The following is a 13328-nucleotide window of genomic DNA, read 5'->3' as shown; positions in this document are numbered from 1 at the left end:
ACCAGTGCCGTTACTATGAGCAAATCTAATACTGAAAGATGACTTGATTCAAGTTTGTTTGTTTGTTAAAGTGTAGACTTTCACATAAATCAAGAACCTCACAGTATCTAACTCAGTGCTGAGTGGTGTCAGGGTTCTTATTGTGACCTCATTGTTTGTTTACAGGCACTCTATGCCCTTTACCCTTTCCTCCTTCTCCCACACTCCCCATCATCTCCACTGGGACTCAAGGATACTTTCAGTCTAAGTAAGCACATCTCAAATATAGTTCTGGCCTAACTGAACTAGGGGTCAATCGTTGGCTCACTTTTCATCCAGATGTACCAATGACTTCATATTCATGGGCGTAGTTGAGAACTGGCAACCACTAAATCACCACAAGGGACCCTGTGTTATCATGTCATAGCTCTCCATGTCTGTTTGTGGTGTTTGAAACATTTCAGCATGCAAATCACTCCATAATTCATTTCTTTCAAATAATATTATGTGGCCAAAATAATATCAAGTTTAATGCATTTATTGGCATATAGAGACATATATTTTTTTTAATTTTTAATATTTTTATTACATATTTTCCTCAATTACATTTCCAATGCTATCCCAAAAGTCCCCCATAGCGCCCCCCACTTCCCTACCCACCCATTCCCATTCTTTTGGCCCTGGCATTCCCCTATATTGGGGCATATAAAGTTTGCAAGTCCAATGGGCCTCTCTTTCCATTGATGGCCGACTAGGCCATCTTTCGATACATATGCAGCTAGAGACAAGAGCTCCGGGGTTCTGGTTAGTACATCATGTTGTTCCAACAATAGGGTTGCAGATCCCTTTAGCTCCTTGGGTACTTTCTCTAGCTTCTCCATTGGGAGCCCTGTGATACATCCAATAGCTGACTGTGAACATCCACTCCTGTGTTTGCTAGGCCCCGGCATCGTCTCACAAGAGACAGCTATATTTGGGTCCTTTCAGCAAAATCTTGCTAGTGTATGCAATGGTGTCAGCGTTTAGAAGCTGATTATGGGACGGATCCCTGGATACGGCAGTCTCTAAATGGTCCATCCTTTCATCACAGCTACGAAATTTGTCTCTGTAACTCCTTCCCTGGGTGTTTTGTTCCCAATTCTAAGAAGGGGCACAGTGTCCACACTTTGGTCTTCATTCTTCTTGAGTTTCATGCGTTTAGCAAATTGTATCTTATATCTTGGGTACCCTAAGTTTTGGGCTAATATCCACTTATCAGTGAATACATATTTTGTGAGTTCTTTTGTGATTGTGTTACTTCACTCAAGATGATGCCCTCCAGGTCCATCCATTTGGCTAGGAATTTCATAAATTCATTCTTTTTAATAGCTGAGTAGTACTCCATTGTGTAAATGTACCATAATTTCTGTATCCATTCCTCTGTTGAGGGACATCTGGGTTCTTTCCAGCTTCTGGCTATTATAAATAGGGCTGCTATGAACATAGTGGAGCATGTGTCCTTCTTACCGGTTGGGACATCTTCTGGATATATGCCCAGGAGAGGTATTGCTGGATCCTCCGGTAGTACTATGTCCAATTTTCTGAGGAACCGCCAGACTGATTTCCAGAGTGGTTGTACAAGCTTGCAATCCCACCAACAATGGAGGAGTGTTCCTCTTTCTCCACATCCTGGCCAGCATCTGCTGTCACCTGAATTTTTGATCTTAGCCATTCTGACTGGTGTGAGGTGGAATCTCAGGGTTGTTTTGATTTGCATTTCCCTGATGATTAAGGATGTTGAATATTTTTTCAGGTGCTTCTCTGCCATTCGGTATTCCTCAGGTGAGAATTCTTTGTTCAGTTCTGAGCCCCATTTTTTAATGGGGTTTTGACTTTCTGGAGTCCACCTTCTTGAGTTCTTTATATATATTGGATATTAGTCCCTTATCTGATTTAGGATAGGTGAAGATCCTTTCCCAATCTGTTGGTGGTTAGATAAGGCAGCATGTATACACAGTATCCTATAGTTTTATACAAAGATGAGAACATATATGTATGTATGTATGTATGTATGTGTACAAACATGGATAAATAAAATGCAACAGTTGCCACCTATTACAGAAGTGGAATATGGAAAGCCAAGGTTGGGACCCTTTTCATTCCTATTCTATGAATTTACAGTTTGAACTATTCAGGGATTGCATGTTCTAGAAAGTTAAATAAATCTCAAACTCTAGTTTATTTATCATTAACAAAATGATTTAGTACAAGATAAGCCAGGTCTAATAGTGTGAGGGCACAAGAAAGAATTTAATTTGAAAAAAAATTGATGTGTTGGACATTTATAAAAACTGTCATTTAGATCAACTGCAAGATCTTTGTATTCAACAAAGCCACAGAATCCTGGAGTGAAAGAGGCCAAGGGATTTTGCGACTGAACGACACAGCCGGCCGAGAGTGTGGAACACTGCAGTCAAGACTAAGTAAGGAACAATTTAGAGTAAGCCATGGTTTCTCAGGGTAAAATGTCTCACCAATAAACCTGAGGGTGGACTACAATGTTTCTAATGTACACTAGAAGATCACTTGTCAGACAGCACCCGTTCCAGTTTTCATTCCACCACTGACTAGCGACCTCAAAGAAATGGCTTGACCTTAAGAATTCAGAGTGTGAATAATTTAGTCGGTGGCTTATTCGGTGTTTGTGAGATTTATGGAGAGACTGTAATTCAAATCTCTTTGAGCAACTGTGGATGTTTGATGAGGGGCTGTGTGCAAAGCCCCTGTGTCACAGCTAAGCAAGCACACACCTGAACAGTGGTATCATTGGTATTGGAAAGGGTATAAAGCGAACAACTCTGTAAGGTGTAGAGTTTTGGGGGAAGAAATACCAGACACATCATAGATCATTGGTATCTGAATACAGCATGGAGCTGGGACAAAGGGTTGGTGTCTGTGGAACTAAGTGTATGACTTCTCTGTCCTGTGGCAGATGGGTGGACAGATTTTTATATGTTTTGCATCCAAAGGGCACCAGTGGGTTTTGTTCAGAGGCCTGGATTGCAAGTGAGCGTGGGCAGAGGGCTGGTGTGGTGGATTCTCTTGTCGGTCAATTCTGAGAAGTTCAAGTTTTAAAGGAACCACACGTACAATCTGGACCTGGGCATGTGAGGGTTTGTTGCCTTTCAAATGTCAAGCTCAAAGAATGGGAAGGGATAGAATTCAGATCAAAAGAACAGGAACAGGGTCTTCAACCTTGCAATGGACACACACATAATGCAACCAAGCGACATTTTCCAGGCAGTGCTGGTTGCTGTCTACTCTGGTTTAATTCTACTGCTTGCCAGAAAAAAAAAAAAAATTAAACCCAAGATTTCCAAACAACTTTGTTGTTGTTGTGTGAGTAATACGGGCTCACTATAGAAAGCGGAAAATAAGTCAACCAAAGAAGAAGTAAGATCGGGCTGGAGAGATGGCTCAGCGGTTAAGAGCACTGACTGCTCTTCTGAAGGTCCTGAGTTCAAATCCCAGCAACCACATGGTGGCTCACAACCATCCGTAATGAGATCTGATGCCTTCTTCTGGAGTGTATGAAGACAGCTACAGTGTACTTACATGTAATAAATAAATAAATCTTAAAAAAAAAAAAAAAGACTAAGTAAGATCACATTAGGGCCTACCTTCTAGGGACTGTCTGGTAATGCATTCTGTGGGTGCCAGTCTCTGTACATTTCGATGTCACTGTCCAGTTTGTCGTTTAGGGTGAAATGCTGATCTGGCCTTTTCTACATAGTATTCCATGATCATCTTCCCATATGAGTATCTCTCCCCAGTATTTTAAAAAAGATTTATTTATCTTATGTATGTGAGTGCCTGGTCTGCATGTATACTTTCATGCCAGAAGAGGGCATCAGATCCCATTACAGATGGTTGTGAGCCACCATGTGGTTGTGGGATTTAAACTCAGAACCTCTAGTAAGAGCAGTCAGTGCTCTTAACCACTGAGCCATCTCTCCAGCCTCTCTCTTCAGTATTGCTAATGGATTTGTAGTATTCTCTCTCATGGCTGAGATGTATGTTATCTGATTCAATGTTTTGACCCTTAAATCATTTTGTTTCTGTTTTTCTTCTTATCATAAACATTTCTCAGATAATCGTCACATCACCAGATCTTTTTTTTTTTTAAAGACATTTATTTTTTATATGAGTACACTGTAGCTGCCACCACCAGAAGAGGGTATCGGATCTCATGACAGATGGTTGTGCGTCACCATGTGGTTGCTGGGAATTTAAATCAGGACCTCTGGAAGAGCAGTCAGTGCTCTTAACTGCTGAGCCATCTCTCCAGCCCCATGTCACCAGATCTTATAGGAAGCCCCTCAAATTTAATAATTTAAACATTCTAGAAAAAATATGTAATTCTAGCACTGAAACTAAAGTAAAAGATAAACTTCTACTTTTCCCTGACATAAGGCCCAATTTGAAAACCCAGTTTTCATCTAGTTCCATTACCACTCCCTCCCTAGTGAAAACTCGGCTTGAGAGACAGCTATGGGATTAACTTTTCCTTCAAAAACTTGCTTTTCAGGTTAAGACATTGTGAACTCCAATCTGACTTGTTATTCTTGCCCCTGCCCCAGTCATGCGCAACCAAGGCAGTCTGAGGCTGGTCCTCAATAGCAGACTCTGGGCTCAGATGAAGATTCAAAGAGCAAGTCAGAAAAATTTGCGAATAACTGCGACTGATTTAGAAGATGATGGTATAAAAATATTTTTAATTCAGGTAAGTTACAGATTTCAGTGATGATTGGTTATTAATTATATAATAATGAGCCTTTTGCAGTTCCTAATTCATTTTTCCATTTGGCTATGATAATTATTATGGCATGCAAAGAAATCAGCCATCATTATGGTTATTGACAGTCTAATATGGCCCAATGTCTATTCAACTTGACACGAAAGTCAATATTAATCAATTAGTCCTTATTCTAAGACACTTGGATGTCTTTTCCTATCATTTCCTTTACTATTAAAATTATGTTAACAAGCATCTAAGTTTCCAGTGACTACATTGTGAGAATTGGCCCCTAGGAAGTTGTAACCTGTCACTCACCCAAAGACAGAGGAGGCTTGGTCACAGCCAAGGAGCTAGCGTGGAATGGAAAAGCACAGGACACACATCACAGCCAGTGCAACAGCAGATTCTGATTCTGAACATGAGTACATCTCCTGGGTAACGGGGTAGAAGCGCAGTCGAGCTGTTTGTTCCCTACGGCAGGAATGCCTGACCTCAAATACAAGCTACAGATACAAGAGAGCTGCCAAGAACAAAGCCTTCTTTTCCCCACCCCCAACCTCCAACCTTTGGCTGGGTTTTCCCCATAGCCTGAGACTGGGAAGACTTGAAAAAATATGAGTATCTAAATGATATTGGAGTAGGTGATAATATAATTGGTTAGGCTTCTACTAAATAATGGAGAAAGAATGGTATGTGATGATACCAAAAAATTAGAATAAGATATTAACTCCTGCTTATCACATAAGGACATAATACTCCTGAGGCACCGTGGTTTTCAGGGGGTAACGCATTATGTCTCTCAGACTGACTCTGAGATTGACTCTATCCACCATCACCACAGTGCTGCCCCACACTGGCTTTTAAACTGTGGCCCATTTACAAGAGATAAACACCAAACACAATAAAAATAATTTGTTGTGATCACCATCAATATTTTAACATTGTACCAATAGGCTAAGCATCCTTGATTTAAAACACTGGGATCCAAAATGCTCCCAACTCCAGCATGTTATGAAGCTCAACATGGAAATTTCCACATCTGACCTTGTGTGGTGGGTTCCAGTCAACAAACAAGGCACACTAAAATAGTGTAGAAAATTTCCTACAGGTAGTGTATGCAAGGTGTGTATGAGCCATAAATGCATTCTCTGGTTAGCCTTGGGCCCCACCCACAAAATAATTTCATTATGTATGTGTAAAATGTTTATTATAAAACCAGGAAAACCCCAAATACATACATATCTACATTGTACTAACTGTCTGACCTCCAGACAAGTTGTTTAGCATGCATTAAACTAACTCACAGGGAAAGGAGGCAGTAACAGTATACTTTATAAAGCTGCTGAGATCAAACAGCTAACATGATTACAAAATATTAATCTTTCTTACTGTAAGTGAGGGAGGGCTTCAATGCTGTAACTTAGGCATGCCCTTTTATTCTTTTCAGCCACAAGATTTTCATTTGTAAAGGGAAGAGGGATGAATATATTGGTACTTCTTGTTTTGCTAATCTGAATGGACTAAAGATACAATGGCTACGGCTCTGTCACTAGTAAATGACTGCTGCTATCATTTTATATTAATGGCAACCAAAAATGAGCTTGGGGAGGTTTTGAGAAGTCTGATGTCTGAAAATGTGACCCGTTGGCTGGAACTTCGCTTCTCCACAAAGCTATGTGGGTTGGAGGGTGGGTAGGTAAAGTGATGGACAGAGTCCTTAAACTTACAGTGGTCTACAGCATAAGGCAGCAGAAGAAGGACTAGCTTGAAGACTTAAATTCAAACAGGATTCCTGAATGCCAAAACTCTGTTTTCTCCATTTAAAATGTATGGGTTGAGAGCCCATTACTTTACTCACGTTGAGATACAATTTGGTGCAAAATGAATTGGCATCACTTTTTAATCACGTTGGGCTGTTGGTATTTATTTACCTTTCAGATGTATGTAACAGAATCTCTTCCTTTATAAACAGCGAGAGATCAAAAAGATGTAAGCACGGCTGTACTTATTCTCTACTTACAGTCTTAACAACTTAACCTTTCTCTTGAAGGCTAGTGCCAAAGATACAGCCTTTCTGTATGCAGCAATCCACCACCGTCTGGTCGCACTTCGAAGCCTCGGTAAGCAGGGTGATGGTGGTCCAGCCGAAAGCCAGTTTGATACAGCCCTCCTCCCTCAGCTCAGTGGCGAGAGCTGTGACGAGGATGAGGATGAGATCGCACAAGTCACTAAAAATGGATCAGGTAAATAATTCTTGTTTCGTTGAGTCAGAGCCTAAAAGCAATGCTGCAAGCATAGTCCAGCGTATTAAATAGGCTTTTCAGCTGCTTTAAGTGAGAGATGGTTGGGGCCTCGCTGTTTGGACCCAGGAGTGGGTTAGATCTGTCTTTTACAAGTAGTCTTCAAGTTAGCATCCCTGAGATATCCATAAGTCATTTACATATAAATTCCATAAAAGACTATTTCACAACTTAAAGAAGTACATTGCTGCCTTGAAAGTAACCACTACTCCTGCTCATCTCTCCACGGTCCTGTCTATTATTGGCTATAGGTGGAGGAATTAGCAATGTATGAAGTGAGGATCCAGGTAAATCTAAAGTCCTGAAAATCGTATTTTTTTCCCGTTTTGGAATTTGATTGCTTAGAGAAATATCTAAATTGTATAAGTATTATCTGCAAGGTCCTCCTTTGACTAGGGCAAAAAAAAAAAAAAAAAAAAGAATACTTTTCAAAGCTGGGTCAGGATTTACAAATAAACTGAATCAGAAATGAACAGGTTTTTCGAGTTTACTGCTTGTCCTGAAGTGAGGGTCTAAAAGTACCAACATCATTGTTGGTGGGGCGGTGCCAAAGGCCTCAAAAGCGCTGCTCTGTTCTATGGATGGAACTAATCTAATAGAGTCACAAAGTCATTTTCAGTGACAATTTCACTTACTCTGAATTCCATTTATGAGTTCTTGACACCATAAAATGATAATACAGTGAGCATTCCCAACTTTCAATCATTTTAAAATCTTAAAACTGCTTTTAAATTATATGTTATTTAAAAATTATCAAAGGACATATAAAACAGGATGAAAGACTTTGTTTAATATTATCATTAAAAGAAAAATTGTACCATATGTGCAGATTAGGATCACACATATAGTTGCTTGATTCAGTAAGCCAGAGAATTACAGGAATATGGTTTTCTACTTTAAACAAATCTATTGAGCAGAAAGTTTATGATTCTCCAAAATCTATAAAAGGAATAAGTAAATTATCTTTTATATTACTATGTTTATATTGTCCACAATAAAATGAAGCCTATTATAAATGTCAACTTGGAATAGAGACAAAATGGCAAGATTTAATCAATGAGACACAGTCATGAAACTTTTACTTTCAGAAGGGGTTGATATGCAACCATCTTACTGCTAAATCAATGGCAACAATATGCGCAGCTGTCAACCATGGCACCCTCTTCTCTGCTGATGCTTCCCCCTTTGCCCAGCATCTTCTTCAGGAGGTGTTGCAATCGATGCTACAATGTTACCAAAGCTATAAAATGTATGTTTGGACTTTGTTGCCCATGAATTAAATAACATTTTACTTGTCAGAAAATGCCACCTTTAAAATTATTAGTAACATTGTTGGTGAGATGCCCAGCATGCAAAGCATGTGTCAAGCAAGCCTGACAATGGGAGTTTGAGCCCCAGCACACATTTGAAGGCGAGAACCAGCATCACTAAGTTATCCTCTGGCCTCTTTACATATGCCTTGCACATGTGTGCTCCCCATCACACACACTCGATGGTGATGTTGATGATGATAAATCCAAAAGCCTGAAAAACAACACACATATATTAAAACCAACTACACTTGCTAAAGGGTGGGAGAAAAAATTATTAGCAATATTTTGGAATGTTAATTATAAAACACACATTTTTATCCTTCATTTCTTTATCACCAAGCTACTTATGCTTATCTACATTTGATATTAAGTCTAAATATCATACTGTGTAATAAAATATTTTAAATTTATCACAGATCCTTCAAGGTGGAGCCACAGACAGTCAATTGTCTGTTCATAAGCCCGCTCTGCTATAAACAGGACATCTACAGAAAGAGTGGCCACTCTATTGAAAGGCAAGATCATCCTAACTGAGAACACTCTACTCATACCTTAAAGAGTTTTTTAATTAAAGAAACAAACACAATTTATTGTAATTAAAAGTTTTAATTTTTCATTATTGTGGACAGAATTTAAGAAATGGCCTTCAGAATTTATCCTTTGTGGATTACTCTAGAATAAGATTTGATAACTAACTTGGACTATTCATTACACTGACAGATATATTAATTAAAAGTACAAATTGTCAGCTTTGATAAATCTTTGATACATACCTAAAGTATTTATTTTAAGTCACATATTGTCTGGCTATAAAATATAGAATATAGAATATTTTACTAAATTTACAGTAATCTCTTTAGAAAATACCATAACTGCAAGGCATTTCATTAAACCATGTGTATATTCTGAGAAATTTGTATTTTCACTTACACTTTGAATTTCCTAATACATACAAGAATTCTTTTACAAGAGTGCCCATTCATGGACTTTTATCCATTATATCTTATGTATTTGACTCAAAGTCAGCTCACAAGAGTAATGAATAATTGAACAAAATGTATTACCTATGTGTCAAAAAATGTACAGAAGCCAAATATCAATGTGCTTTATTTATGTGGTCATCTTAATAGTCTAGTAGGTGTAAGGCGGTGAGAGAAGCCATGTTTTAGCAAATGTCTCATTTATATATGGGCAAATGAGTATCTCAAATTCCATCATTATGATATAGTAATTTTAATAATTTTTTAGCAGATGCTTTATGCCTTTTTGATATTTTAGAGACACTTTATGAATCATGCATGAAAATCCATGTCAGAATTGAGGGCAATATTTTATTTTATTAGTATCCCCAAACAATCTCATTACAGGATAAAGATTCAAGGTCGTAAATGATTTTGGATGTGTTCTGAATCTTGATATGTTTATAATAAGACTGAGACTTTACAAACTGTTACACTGAGGAAAATATTCTTTGAAAGCATACATATGAATATATATTTTAAAAGTTGACAATGCTTTATTGATTCCATACAACAGAAGTATCCGCATGTGCCTATCTATTAATCAAATCTCAGCTTAAATCTGAAAGTCTGGCATACAATCGCTGAGTAAGGTCTTTTCGAGTAGGATTTAATTAATATGTTCAGAAGAAGAGAGAAAGACTTTCCACCAGGGAAAGGAGTAAACGCAGATGATTAAGATGATCTCTCTCCCCTACTCTGTGGCAGAGTACAAATCATAGGACGATTCTAACAAGAAACATCAGCAGAGAGGCATTTGAAGAAGATATGAAAGTACTGGTTCACCCATAGGATGTTAGCGTTGAGGGAACTTTCTGATTGTACGGTGATTTTTAAAGTGAAGCAGAGAACAGAGGTCTTCTCTATCCCTTGGCATGTTTCTTCTTGGTCTCATACTGGAATGGAAATGAAGTAAAAAATTTTTTTGTGTGTTCCAAATATTTTAATAGAAGTTGAATCGACTGATTTTCTTTGGTCTTCTGTACAGATGGCAAATGAGAAAGAGACTTACTTGTAACCCATACAGAAATGCCAGGAGGTGCCCAAGTAGGTTAGAATGTCAGCCTGGCAGAGAGACAGTGCCAACCTCAGGGTCATGAAACGGTGACAAGGAGCAGAGACATGACATACATTGCAAGAGTCCTCCATCTTTTTTTTTTTTTTCCGATACAGGGTTTCTCTGTGTAGCCTTGGCTGTCCTGGAACTCACTTTGTAGACCAGGCTGGCCTCGAACTCAGAAATCTGCCTGCCTCTGCCTGCCTCCGGAGTGCTGGGATTAAAGGCGTGTGCCACTACGCCCAGCTGAGTCCTCCATCTTGATTAGGAGAAACATTTCCTAGATTTTCTTTATCTTGTATTTTTATCTAGCCTCCTCCTGCCCCCACTTTTTGGGTCTTCTACACTCTTTGTCTCCTTTCAATGTGAAGCAATCAACTATACTATAATACTCATTTTCATAAGTTATTCAGACAGGTGAGTGGGAATCTTACATTCTGGATTTCCATATAAGCTATTTTTTATTAAAATCTGATTAACTGATTTCCAAATTTATTACATATGTATCTAAATTTATATTGAATTATATATCTTATATAAAGATAATCTAAATATTGTCTTTCAATAGTATTTACTCTAATTGTTTAGCATAATTATGAATCATTAAAACATTTCCTGCTACAAAATATTATCTTACATCCTTTCTGTTGCTGTGATAAAGTATCAGAATCAAGGGTACTTACAGAGGGAAGAGTGGTTTGGGTTTACAGTTACAGAGAAAGAACACACAATGATGGGGAAGCCTGGCAGGCAGGCAGGCAGCGCAGGAAGCTAGTTCACATCTCCAGCCACACATGGAAAGCAGAGCGAACCAGAAGTAAGATCAGGCTATAAACCTTCAAAGCCAGTGACACACTTCCTAAAGGTTCTATCCCAGTGTCACCAACCAGAGACTAAGTGTTCACACACCTGAACCTACGGGGACATTTATTAAACCACCACACACATTGATCAAAGATGCCCTTCAACCACAGGGAAAAATAACTCTTCAAGTCCTCGGCTGTATGAGCATTATGAAGAGGGGTATATGTCTTTCACAGAGTTCCATGTGCATGAGTGTTGTCGAGTCTGGGAAGAGTACATCTAAGACTTCTGGAAATCTCCAAGCTGCAGATATCAGTGACAGACAGTGTTTTCATAAAATGTTAGGAAGAGTAGCATTAGCTTTTAGGATGCAAGGATCATGTAGTTGCATGGATCATTCATTAGAAAACCATATTGGCTTTGCCATATTATCCCAGTGGGATAGAGTTTAAAATTTGGTATCTTTAAAATTTCACTTTTGTGTGAGGGTGTACGTAACTGATACCCAGTCCAGTGAGTTCCAGGAGTTTTGTGTTTTTGCGTTAGTCAGATCATACCTCCAGTATATACTCTACTATACTGATTACTTTTTTTTTTTTAATATCAGACTTCTTCTAGTTATCAAACTGGAATATGAGAATACAGTAGAACGTCTAAGAGAGTATTTGTAAACCTTAGTAATGGTGGAATTATTTAGCTGATTGAGGAATGGTCTCGCCTAGTAAGGTCCTGATGATTTGATAGGATTCTCACTAGAATATTACTAGGATTTTTAAATTTCTACCATCTATTGGATAAAAGCTATTTCACGATGACCTTAGTTTGTATTTTCTGATTTTTAATATAACTGAACATTTATTACTTCAGGGGTTTATTTATCGCATGTCTTTTAAATCTTTTAATGACTTTGCAAAGCTAATTATGCCATCTTGCCATCTTTGATGTTTTCTAGTATATATCACATAAAAGCCAAGCTCCTTGGTGTGGTCATAACACTTGCCATAAGCTTTCCCCATCGCCTCCCAGTGTCATCTACTGCTCACAGTTCACAAGGAATTCAAAGTTGCTTCGCTACTGGGTCTCGACATATTTGTTTATGCTACTTCTTCTGCAGAAACCCTTTCTCATTCTTGATGGCTCTATTATCTTACTGTTACTTCAGGACATTCTTCTAAATGTGCTCCTCTTAATTCTTATAAAGCACTCTAAAATTCTACTATTGTATGACCTCTGGCTCCTAAAGAGCAAAGACTCTTTATCATTCAATTTCTAGCACCTGATAGGATGTTCTACTCAAATATAATTTTGTGTCCACTGACAACATGTACATTTGAACTGAAGTGACATCATCCTATATAGTAAGATATAAATAAGGATTTGAAGTTCAGAAGAATGGTATGAGCTAAAGATGTTGGTAATAGCTGAAGTCATTTAAGGCAAAGGGAGCTAATAAGTCTCGGGTCTAATTTACAGTGGATACAGGGTTAGGTATTTATCAATTTCCGTACAACTTTACAAGGTAGCTACTGTTGATAAATAAGACAATCGGCTCAGAAAGGTTAAGCAACCAGTTCAAGGTTCACAAAGTAAATACACACCAAAGTTGGGATTTGATACAGTCCTTCAAAGCCCAAACTCTTCATTACACAACAGAGATGGATTCACCAAGTAGAGTGGAGTAGGGGTGGAAAATGACCAGGGAGAAGGCTAGAGGAGACAAGGGCAGAAGCTACATCCAAGGAAAGGGTCTAGAAAGAGGGGGACTGAAAGGAAGAAGGAACGCCATTAGGGACTGCTGGCGTGCAGCAACAGAAAGAATGGAGGCACTTCTGCACTTCACAAACCCGAGTGGTTTAAGAGTTAAATGGGTTCTTCTGAACAGCCACCTGGTCATTCGGTAACTTTGCAAATAGTGGTTAAGTAAGCACAGGAAGGAGACGTTGGCAGTTCCCTCAACTGACTGCTCCCAGCCTGCCCTGTTTCCCACCCCCAAAAAAGGTTGGCTGCAAGAATGCTTGGCAAGATGAACCGATTATTCTGTCCTGAACCTGTATCAGTGGTTCTCAACCTTAACGCTGC

General features: G+C 38.6%; 1 protein-coding gene across 4 annotated transcripts in view; it reads left to right on the top strand.

The window, feature by feature from the left end:
• Ranbp3l (RAN binding protein 3 like) overlaps window positions 1-11363 on the top strand; it is a 62873-nt gene extending 51510 nt beyond the window's left edge. For 2 of the 4 annotated variants that reach the window (XM_029469552.2, XM_021183869.3), the window contains 4 exons: window positions 2321-2441; window positions 4599-4741; window positions 6807-6999; window positions 8786-11363. In XM_029469552.2, the coding sequence (XP_029325412.1) occupies window positions 2321-2441; window positions 4599-4741; window positions 6807-6999; window positions 8786-8829 (501 nt within the window). In that variant the 3' untranslated portion in view covers window positions 8830-11363. Of the gene's footprint in view, window positions 1-2320; window positions 2442-4598; window positions 4742-6806; window positions 7000-8144; window positions 8760-8785 lie in introns of those variants that run through there. The other 2 variants (XM_029469551.2, XM_029469550.2) reach the window with 2 other exon arrangements.
• The last annotated feature ends 1965 nt before the right edge of the window (window positions 11364-13328 follow it).

The sequence above is a fragment of the Mus caroli genome, unplaced genomic scaffold (genome assembly GCF_978045245.1).
Source record: "Mus caroli unplaced genomic scaffold, Mus_caroli_1 scaffold_16, whole genome shotgun sequence".
NCBI lineage: Eukaryota > Metazoa > Chordata > Mammalia > Rodentia > Muridae > Mus > Mus caroli.
The sequence above is the reverse complement of the archived record's forward strand: the minus strand, read 5'-3'. Positions and strand labels throughout refer to the sequence as shown.